The 12,166-nt window shown below is 39.5% G+C and overlaps 1 protein-coding gene across 1 annotated transcript in view; it reads right to left on the bottom strand.

Annotated features, from left to right (window-relative positions):
* The window catches only part of cog5 (component of oligomeric golgi complex 5), an 83,000-nt gene that overhangs the window by 50,507 nt on the left and 20,327 nt on the right, over positions 1-12,166 (bottom strand). Inside the window, exon 7 of the mRNA XM_056245304.1 lies at positions 7,502-7,632. Coding sequence (XP_056101279.1) covers positions 7,502-7,632 — 131 coding nt within the window. The remainder of the gene's footprint in view (positions 1-7,501; positions 7,633-12,166) is intronic.

Below are 12,166 nucleotides of genomic sequence, written 5' to 3' on the forward strand. Positions count from 1 at the left end.
AGTACTATATTAAATTTTTCTCCATTCTGTCACCTGATGGAGTTTTGGTTCCTTGCCACTGTTGCCTTGGCTTTTGGCTTGCTTAGTTGGGGACATTTAAAGGTGCAAAACGCAAGACTCTGAGTTTTTGCAGAACTCCGCCCCCTCTGGCGACAAGCGAAACTGCAACCAGAGTTGTGCACGCTCATGGACCACACGCATCTTTTATTGGATATGTTTTATGATTCATGTTGTACTATTCTTCCGAACACAATTCCTAGTTTATGAAACTGTTCACTAACAATGGTAGTAAAACCAATTCTGATTGTACATGTATCATTTGCATTACACAAAGCATTACACATTTTACGCATCGTCATTTGTTGTCATACATAGATTGGCCGTATCAAACATTAGAGACTGAGCTATATCTTACCGTTTTATCAAGAAAAAAGCCAATTGAGGATCCCGTTTGAAACCAAGAGCAGACCGGAGATCTCTCCATTTGTTGAATGCCTTCCCGAGGTTGACTCTCGTCTTACTCCGACGCCTGTCCGACTCCAATTTGGACCTTTTGGTGGCACTAGACAAAATTTTTCTTTTCTTTACTTTACGTGGAGTTTGCGTTGGGGTTTGGAATGGACTACAAGCCGGTCTCTTTGAATCCATCTTCTACCTTTGACGCACGAGTTGTCTTCGCTGATGCGGAGAATGGCGGCACCGGCGAATACACAAACCTGCGAGACATGAGCGTGAACACGCATGAAATCACGCCCAGTCTCAAATTCGAGCCCGAATCCCTCTTATAAATTTTACTGTACAGGATTATAGAGGCAATCTCAGTGTGCAGAGAAGGGCTCATTCAGCCCATCAGGCAGTTCTTGAAGCATGTAAAGGATAGAAAAACAGGTATTTTTAACATGAAAAGTTGCGCTATGCACCTTTAATATTCAATAATATTATTGATCTGCCTTACTTAAAGTGGATGTTGACGCAATTTTCTTTTAGAAACAAACTTTGTTGTATTATTTTCATGTTATCATTGTGAAGCTGCTTTGATACAATCTGTATTGTAAAAAGCACTATATAAATAAAGGTGACTTGACTTGACTATATAAACTATTTAGTTAAAGTTATTGAGTATTAGTTTAAGACATTTTTTTTTATTAATTGCTAAATATCTAGCTATACAATTATTTTAAGAATGTAGGGTGAACGACTCGATTGCACCATTCACAATGATTAATGGGAGTGAGTGGTTGTTGCAGAACTCTTTTGCACTCATGATGAGTAAATTAAAACCCCTTTATTTTATTCACGCACACATGCAACTTGTAGAGACGGCCAGGTTCCAGGAAAAAATCACATCTGTCACGCAATACAAAGCTACTTGCAATATTAGACAGATCAGACCATTCAAGAACACACACCATTTGAACCATGTTTTGAATGTCAGTGTGCAAAACGTAGTCAAAAGAGCACAAATGAAGCCACACATCTTCACCCAGACACTTACAAATACCAAATACGCTTTGAGTCCTGCCATTCGCAGTAACAATGCAGTGACAAGCTAAGCCGTGTGATAATAAAACATTTCTAAATGATTAATACCCTTTTGAGCACAGTTTGAGTCATGCATCAAGTTCAGCCCTGAAGAAACAATAAAAAAAAATGCGGTTATCAAATCATTAGTGACAGGGATTGGGCATTAGCAATTGCAGGAGATTGCCTTTAAATAATAATGCATGAGTGAAAGGCATTTATTTACATAAAATGAAGTAAAATTGTTATGTGGTATAGCAGAGAAAGAAAGGAAGCATTGAATCGTTTTCAGTTAACATTCTTGTCAGTATTTGTTTGTCCCAAGGCGGATAACATATTTTTGTTTTGTCTTTCCAGCAGCAAGCGAGAGAAAATAATATTACATGCCGCAGGTACATGGGTCTATTTGGCTCCGGATGACAAAAATCATATCCCACATGACACTGGACAAAACTAAACAGAATGGGCAAAATGGACAAATGCAGAGAAAGGAAAATCGGTAACACTTTTCAATAAGGTTTCGTTTGTTAACGTTAGTTAACTAGATTAGTTAACACATACCAGTATTGAACAATACTTCTATAGCATTTACTCTTAGTTCATGTTTATCTCAACATTTACTAAATCAATTTTAAAGTCAAAAGTTGTATCTGTTAATGCACTGTAAACTAACATGAACGTGAACATTTTATTAACTAACATCAACGAAGGTTAATATGTACTGTAAATATGTATTTCTCATCATTAGTTCACGCATTAACTAATCTTATCAAATGAGACCTTTTTGTAAACAAATGAGATCTTAATGTTACCGGAAAGTCATTTCAATCCAAATGACCCCAATCTTCAATACACTCTTAAAAATAAAGGTTCTCACAGCAATGCAATAGAAGAACCAACGAAATTTTCAGTAAAAAGTTTGTAAAAGAACCATATTTTTCTAAGTGTAGAGAACATTTTAATAATCTAAAGAACATTTTGTGCAATGCAAAGGTTCCACTGATGTTAAAGATCCTTCATGGAACCATAGATGCCATTATAAGAACCATTATTTTTAAGAATGTACAACCACAAACCAAAAGCAGAAAATTGAACATCACGACAAACAAGGGGAAAAAACAACAGTATATCTGGACTATTGAAAAACAATATGACCCAATTGATTGTGGCAATGTGGACTGTATATCTGCACCACACATCAACAGAACAAAACGCATCTATCTATGCGAGACAACAATCACATGCACTCCTTGTCCAAGTGACCTCTTGAAATGGACAAAGGTGACGTATTGTTTAAAGGGTGCATGATCAATGTTCTGCTGGTCAGCTTATGTAATGCACAGTTACTCTCAATAGGGCAAGAAGCACATCTGTCTGTCAAAGTAGAGGTGACTCAGTTAAAACCTAGACTCATTCGTTCCCTACTGTCATTGATTCTACCATCAACACCCTTCCAATACATCCAGGGCCTAATCTATTATGTGGAGGAGCCACACTCCTGTGATTTCACTATTTATGTCTGCATTGGGTCTGTTTTTTCCAGGTTTTATGACTCTGTTTTGGTCAGGCATGGAGCTGATCACATGATTTCATAAGAACTTGCTGGTCAATAAATTCAGATTTATTGCTCAGATCCGATTTTTTTTTTGCGGTAGTAGTTGGTGGTACTTGACTCTGATAAGCGTATCCATAGCAGACTGGTGGGAGTTGCCTTGGATGGCTTGGATGCCCAGTGCATTATGGGTGTTGCAGGTTTCCTACATTTGGCAAAAGGGAAGACAACAGTTTTCTCTGGTCAGGTAGCACCAGAACTTTCTACTAAATTCAACTTTTTATTGTTATTTCATGTTAGCTCAGGTCCATTAAATAAAATCAACAGACAACTTTTGATTTAAATAATTAGTAAATGTTAACAACCTTATTGTAAAATATTTAGTGGAATGTTCTGATTGCAAAGTGTGCTTATGCTTTATCTTTTTTAAAATAAATTACAATTGGCTTAATTTTTTGCATTAAGATTTTTTTTAGATCACTGTATTGTGGATGGAGAGTTTGTCATTTCTCCTCTTCTGTAAGCGAGAAGGCTGCATTAATGTCCATACCCCTACAAGCATGTGAAACAGGACACTGGCCCCGTGAGTACTGCTTTTCTGGGTCAGGAAGACAGGAGCCATGGCGAGAGTAGTCAATTGTATATGTGTGTCTGTATACACACTTGTGCGACTCCACACAGTGAATTTTAAGCCCTTTGAGACCCTAGTCTGAATCTCCAGCTCGGACCACACACACACACACACACCTCAATGACCTCCAACCAATGCTTGCCGAGTAAGCAAAGACCGTCACCGCGGTAATCAGAATACACTTCCAAAACCCTCATCCCCTCATGTACACAATACAAAGGAAAAGGAAAGAAAAACATGGGAATGTGACCTCTTGCGACCTTCTGTGTGAAAACACCCCTCTTAAGCAGCTGATATAAATGTATGAGCAGAGAAATAAAAAAAAAGACTTGAATAAAAAGGTGGATAAAAAATTTAACAGACCTCCTCTTCTCTCATCCCATCCGAAATGAATGTGCAGATAAAGGGCTACACTTTTTGTTCTGCCTCTCTGCATGTCAATGTCTAATTTTGACCTTCAAATGCACTCTCTTTTCAAGTGCCCTTCTGACAGTATTGCAGCGTATCAGACAGCTGATGCTTTCAAAACAGGAAGGCACTGATATAAAGTGCCACTCTTCTGTACAATTTTAATGAAATTTAGAGGAGAAAAATACACTATGTAATGTGTCACTATGCACCAAAAAGCAATTGTTAATAACGGATGAATCCTTCCAATCATATAATTCTTGAAAGAAAATGTTGAACATTTCCTCTAGCTTTAAGACTTAATCAGATTATGTTTTCTTATTTCTTCTTTTCATCAAATCGTTATGACATGAAACTTGTGATTAAAAAATATAAAACGATATTACTCATCATTGCCAACTTGATCCCAACATCATGTTAGGCTCGACCCCATTAAATCCTAATGGACAAAATCATGTCCAGCTGTGCAGTATTTTTTTTTCAAATGAATATTGTTTCACTTGGAAACACGTCATATTATATAAATCAAATGCATTGTTTCATGTTATCTTTAAGCACAGGACTTCTTGCAACGCTAATGAAATTGTCTTGTGTGCTAAAAGGAATGTTCCGGGATCAATACAAGTTAATCTGAAAAATATGTGAAAGTCAATATTTTTAATTTCATTGTTGATGTTGATTTCATTAGCATTGTATGGAAGTAAATGTTAAAATGCGCACCATTTTAAAAGTATCGTTATGCAATTTTTAACCATTAAACTAATGTCATCTCAGTTAAATTGATAACTTTATACTTGGGGGAAATTTTTTTTTTTCAACAAAAATGTATTTAACTTGTGCTGCACAAATATCTTGCCCCATAAATGTACACTTTATTGTGCATTATTGTAAAAAAGATAGATAGATAGATAGATAGATAGATAGATAGATAGATAGATAGATAGATAGATAGATAGATAGATAGATAGATAGATAGATAGATAGATAGATAGATAGATAGATAGATAGATAGATAGATAGATAGATAGATAGATAGATAGATAGATAGATAGATAGATAGATGCTGTTGGTACAGCTTAACTTGCATTAAACCCAGAAAATTCCTTAAAATTCATAAGAAGGTCTTTTTTGTTTAGAAGAAAAGAGCGAAATGAAGAGGACCATCTCTCCACATGAGCTCAGGAATAGCGGCTTATGTAACCCACACAATTCTAAATATACTGATGCAGGACTGGCCATGGAGGAGTGCAGTGAACTACATGATAAGATCCAGAACAACAAATACATGAACAGAGGTCGGGGGGCTCTTGCATCGCCTGGTTTTATAATGAGATGCTAATAGGCCAATAATTCGAAAAGTTGTAGGGAGAGCGCAGAGAGAGAATTTCTTAGAGATGCATGGTACTAAGAACTGTGATTGGAATAGCCATTCGCATAAATTTAATTGAAGTGAACAAGAGCTAAATCTGTTTCCACCGAGTCTGATGAAGTAGCTGATTTGCGCTGAATCTAAATTTAAATGGAAAAAAACCCCCCATGATATTAAATTAAATAATTATGCTGAGACTGTGTTTCAAAAATACCTAAACAGCATGTTTCAGGATCACTGGGATCTATGATGTCCCCAAAAAAGGGTCTAGAAAGGCAGTGCACTGGGTTTTGAAAGATAGACACCATTACGCAATATCTAAATGTAAAGAGATCATGCAGTGGTCAATGCCATTACGTTGTCTGCAGCCAATAACCTTGAGATATATGGGGGTGACTGACCATCACACACTCAACCCCTGGAGCTAAAAAATAAAAAAGAGAAAAGAATACAACAGGCAGGCTTTGGAAGGCTTATTTTAGCAAGTGGTCGGCAATGGAAACCATTAAAGATGCAGGAGCAAACAGAGCCTATATGACACTCTCCTGACTGGACCTCTCATCAGATATGGGCTGTTCATATCCACAACTTCACCCAAAATAGCAGCCTTCACGCCAGCAGCCATATCCCCCTGTAGCCCAAGACTGGTTGCCCACTGAAGCTAAGCAGGGTTGAGCCTGGTCAGTACCTGGATGGGAGACCTCCTTAGAAAACCAGGTTGCTCCTGGAAGAGGTGTTAGTGAGGCCAGCAGTGGCGCTCACACTGTGCTCTGTGTGGGTCCTAACGCCCCAGTAGAGTGATGGGTACATTATACTGTCAAAGAGCACCGTCCTTCGGATGAGACGTTAAACCGAGGTCCTGACTCTCCGTGGTCATTAAAAATCCCATGGCACTTCTCGTAAAGAGTAGGGGTGTAACCCCGGTGTCCTGGCCACATTACCTCCAATGGCCCTTGCCTAATAATCCCCTTCCATTGAATTGGCTCTATCACTCTCTCTCCTCTCTCCACCTATAGCTGGTGTGTTGTGAGCGCATTGGCGCAGTTGTACTGTGGCTACCGTCGCATCATCCAAGTGGATGCTGCACACTGGTGGTGGTTGAGGAGAGACCCCGACATGATTGTAAAGTGCTTTGGGTGTACAGTAGTACATATGAAACGTGCTATATAAATGCCTCATTCATTCATTCAAAGGCTCATGCTTTCAAAGACACCTGATGGCCCATGAGAGATGCATAAAGCAATAAATTATTGACCTTGTAGTCTGTATTTCAACAGTCCTGCCATCTCCAACTGGAGCTCTGCATTGATTTGCTCCAGAAAGCGTGCTGAAAAATTAAACTGTCAATCAAAGGAAAGAAAAATGTAGAGACGCAATCAGCAAAACAAAGGACTGTGACAGCTGCATTTGTATAATGATATGCAACATATCCTGTAGGTTATTTGTGGAGGCAATTTATTGAAAAACGGACATATTGTGCATCTTTCAGCCCCTGAGATGGCTCCATGTGGCAGCTGAATTTCTGAAATGTGAGTGGACAGTTCAGTTTGATGGCTGTGTGTCTGTAGACAGGGGAAAAAAGGCCAGTGCGGCCCATCTGCTGTGTGTGAGCACATCGTGTGTGACAGAGAAACATGCTGAGGGAGAGATATAGAGAGATAGAAAGAATACTGGCACTTGTTTCATCCTGTTGAAATGCTAGGCTAGACATCACATCAATTTTAAGTGCAAATACATGAATGCAAATGTAGACTCCACATAAACTCAATTCCATTCATTATTGCATTTGAAATGTGCTGGACCACAATTCATAAAACAACACAAGTGGATTTTCAGCATTGCTTGTTCTTTTGCTGGTTTTTGGTGTTGGAGAACTTTGAAATTGCTGCCTGCCAAGTGACAAACTACTCGTAGTAGTTTCCCCTTAAACTACATTGCATTTTCAGTGTCATGAAAAAACTCCAGTTAAGTATTGGCACATTTTGTACTTTGTTTCTCAAAGACATTGTGGTATTCTTACCTGAATTTCCATGCCCTGTTCCAGTAATCGTTTGGCTTGGTTCTCCACCTCCAGACGAGCTCGACTGATGAACAGCAGGTCATTTTCTATGACATCAATACCTGACAGATCAACACCTTGGGAAAGGTAGTCTGAAAGGAATGGGAAAAAAATAGTCACTATTATTTTTGTTTTTAAATTTTTTTTTCAAAGCAGTTTTTAGTGGTTAAAATAAGGGGAATCAACGAAAACTAAAATAATTCCATTTTATTGTACAGGCAAATGTTTTATAGGACAAATTTTTTTTTTCATAAACATGGACAGCCATATGTTTATGTGATAGATAACAGGAACGTGTCACATGGAGGATGAGCGTGTTTGCGCACCCCTAGGAACCCGTTAGCATGCAAACCGTCTTATTCACAATTGTCTGCACTAAGTAGGGTGTCTGGAAGCTACCCGAACCATCATCGCAGCAGGCTGTGGAAATTATGCTTGATTTAGTTTTTTTAGCGTGAAATATATCAAAACTGTTGGAAGCGATGAGAAAGGCTTCAGAAAGCACTCAAACTGTGCTAATGTTGGCAGCTTCCTACTTAGGGCTGATTAAACTCATCGAAAAGAGCAAAGCATTTATTTAGACGGCAGCATGCTCTGGAATAAATACATCAACTAGGGCTAGCAACTAGTATAATGTGGGATACAGGTGGAGGAGGCTTAATGTCCCAGATACACCTAAAAATATTCCACACGGGAGAACAGCTGTTATTCACAGCCGTTCAAGTGAAAAAGTATGTTTACGAGGTGTTTAATTCATAAAATGCAATTAAAAATAATTTAAAACTAAATTATTAAAATTATCCCATGATTGGAACCCCTAAAGGTTCTATATGAAGCACCTGACAGAACCCTTCAAGGTTCTATAAAGAACCTTTTCTTCTAAGGCCCCATCCACTCTACTGCGTTTTAGTTTAGAAACGGAGAATTAAAACGAATACGATCTCCGTCCACACCAGCGTTTTAGCTGCGTATTAGAATTGATCTCAGTCCACATTAAAACGACTGAAAACGTGGATCACGTGACCATTCACCAACACTGGGCATGAGCGTGCCGGTGTAAACAACTTCATTGATAAAATTATCCCACCATGCTCTGGGTTAACCCCAAACCGACGCTCCATGTACGGTCAACGCCGCCGCTGCACACGGGAATCGTCACAGATCGCTCAAATAATAGCTTGACTCCGGCACATGTAGGCAGTTTTAGCGTTGTAAATGTTGAAAAATGCAGAATTTACTTGTACAACAGCTGCTAGCAAAGATATACACCATGACTGATGACAGCACCCAATCATAGAGCCGAGCGGGAGCCTCTACTACGTCATCGTTTCTAAAGTCCTCTGTTTTGACCCGTCTACACTAAAACGCCCTCCGGAGAATCAAAACGAAAAACGGATTGGCAGCGTTTCTAAACTTCTCCGTTTTGGGTCTCCGTTTTTGCCGTTTTAGTGTGGACGGGAGGTGCAAATGTAGCAAAAGGTCTCCGTTTTTAAACGAAAACGCAGTAGTGTGGACGGGGCCTAAAAGTTTATAATAGAGCCTCTTTGAAGGTACACTATCAACATTGTACCCCATTGAATTGACAAAAACACACTTTAAAACATCATCATTTGTGCTGCACAGAAAAAATTAATCCATACGGGTCAATTAACCATTCGGAGAAGTACATTTTGAAATTGTAGTTGTGCACATCTCTAACAAATACACAATTGTTTTATGCAAGCACAAGCAGCATATTATGCACAAGAGCATCCACACTGTGAACTTTAAAGAGTTTAAGATTCTTGCAAGTAAATGAGAAGGGAAAGAAACAGCATCTCTAAACACAGGGTGCCATACTGAACAGGCCTCTGAACAGACAGCCTATGAGTCAGAGATGCTGACTGATACGGATACAGTGGCACCAAGCAGAACAATGTCACTACATAGATCCACTCATTAGCGCCTTCTGAGGGCACACACCATCTGACGACTCTGTGACTCAATTTGCAGACTGCTAACAAAGATATCATAAAGAACCCAGAGCTGTCTCATTAGAAGAGGTCAGATATCTTGCTGAGGAAATGACTCCATACTGTAACACCCAGATGCTTTGAAGCGACCTTGAGTTTGTGGTTTCAAATCTGGAGAGCTGTATGAAACAGGTGGCTTCTACACAGGAAAGCAGGGGGAGGTTTTGGCTCCTGTTCGTGCAGGTAGGCCCAAAGCCAGACTAAAATCAACGATCCCTGGCAGAAGTCTCTGTGTCGCAGCGCAGTTTCATTTCACCTCATTTTCACCCTCTCCTGCTTCACACTGCCAGAGCACAACAATGGATTACATTGTCCTAGAAGAAACCCACAATACTGTAGGGGGACTCTCAATTAGCATTCTATAATTGCACTTTTGATAACCAGAGCTGAAACTGTTGCATGCAGGTTGTAAAAGGACAAATGGATGCAGGGATTTAACATGACATGATGATTCTGTAACTCGGGCTATGTTCGGAATGGCATGCTACTAGGGCTGCACAATTAAATTAATTAAAAATGCAATGGGGCCTTTTGTGGTTATTAAACAGCAACAGGCTGAGATTTAATTAAATATAGCATGCACATGCTGCATTCTTCAAATAAGGGACATCACTCTACTCTGTAATCTACTACTCATACTTAAGCCTGGGACACACCAAGCCGATGTCACACTAGTGGCGACGAAAGCCGACTGTGTTTTTGCCTCTTGTCTCGGCCAAAAAGCTGCACTTGAACACACCAAAAGTACTACAGGCGATTGTCAACTAGCAATATCTGTCTATATTAGCAGGTATCAATAATAGTCTATTTTCGTCATTCAAAAAGAGAAACCGAAACTAGGGCTGCAGATATACAAACCGTAAACAAAGGAGTGCTTGCTTACGATTTTGAATATCAATAATGCCGATCACTTTATTTATTCCAGTCGGCTCATGTTATTATGAAAATATTTGTGCAGGTAAGATGACGTAAGATTTTAACAGCCTTCTGTCTGTACCGCCTTGACTTCTTTGATTGCTTTCATCACTTTCGCTTTTATTCCCGTGCACTAACTCGTTCACTAAACTGAACAGCCAATCAGATTTCTGCATCCAACATGCTAAATCGGCCCAGAAAAACCTGACTGCCTCCAACAACACAGAACACACCAGAAAAACGAAGCAGACCGATGCTCAAAAATGGCCCGACATTGCCCGACGGCCGACCATCATCTTGGTGTGTCCCGGCTTTTACACGAGTACGCTTAAAGTCGTTTTTACACAATAAAGGGTGCAAAATAACCCAATGTTTATTTCTGAGATAACAGTAACTGGACATCACTTGCTCCCATCATTTACCATCCCAGATGTATTAGACTTAATTTCTTCAGATGAACACAAAGATCAATCATTTCTGTGTATTAGACCCCCAAATTCAAAAACCCTTCAAAAACCACACAAAGTGAACACAACGGTAATCCATATGACCCCAATCAATTTCTTCAAAAGTGAAACGATAGGTGCGTGTAAGAAAAATACAAATATTTAAAACTTTAAATAGAAACAATCATTCCCGGTCAACTGTCATACACAAGTTCACAAGAGAGTTGTAAAGCACTACGTCCACACGTTGTGATGTGAAGTGTGATGTAAATGTGTTGTTAAAGGGATACTCCACTTTTTTTGGAAATAGACTTATTTTACAACTCCCCCAGCAGTCGCAGGCACTTAGTCCCGGTCACGTTGGAAGTTACCGAGCTGGGGACTATTTTCAGGCGCTGCGTCATATCATTACGCCTGCTGCACTCATGGTACGGCAGTAAAGTTTCTTGATTACTACGCAGGAATGAGGGTATAGTTCCTAGCCATATCAGCCTAGAAAATCGCAACTTTACATTTTCCGTCGGTCTTAGTGCACGATGTAACTACAGAAGAGTCAAGTTTTAAATAGGAAAAATATCGAAACACTTTGGTCATTTTTTTTTGAGAAATGCTAATGGTCTTGTCCACTTCAATGATGTATGCTAAGCTATGCTAAAAGTGGTACCGCCAGAACCGGAGATCGGCTGAATGGATTCAAAAACGGTAAAACTCAACAGTTTAACTCTGGGGAGTTGTAAAATAAGTCTATTTCCAAAAAAAGTGGAGTATCCCTTTAAGCTTGCGCAAGATGTGCCGGTCCGGTGTTTTTTCGCGTCACTTCTCGCTTAAGAAGCTTCAGTATTTTTTTCTCACTCACACCCATCGTTGTTTGTGTTAATCTGAAGAAAGGAAGTCATATACATTTGAGATGGCATGTGGGTCAGTAAAAAATTAGAATTTTTTTTTGGGGGGGGGGGGTGCAGTATCCCTTAAAAAACGCAAGGAATACAGTACATATGGTGCACTGTGCAGTAGGAATACATTAGTATTACATTTAGCACAGACAATGCTCCCCTCTCCCAAAATCAAATCATGCTGGGGTCATGAAGGTCAGAGGGCAGGTCGGGGGAGGGGCATAGATGCTTGTTCAATCACAGATCTTGACCCTTGACAGTTCTTGTAGTTTCGGAAAAGAAAAAGTCTGCTGTTGCAGAAAAAGACGCATGTGTGACAGTGTGTTGGCTCTTCGCAGGTCTTTCTTTTTTGTAGAAGCA

This window comes from Rhinichthys klamathensis, unplaced genomic scaffold (genome assembly GCF_029890125.1).
Source record: "Rhinichthys klamathensis goyatoka isolate OS25496 unplaced genomic scaffold, OSU_Roscu_1.1 h1tg000029l_1, whole genome shotgun sequence".
In the NCBI taxonomy this organism is placed as follows: Eukaryota; Metazoa; Chordata; class Actinopteri; order Cypriniformes; family Leuciscidae; genus Rhinichthys; species Rhinichthys klamathensis.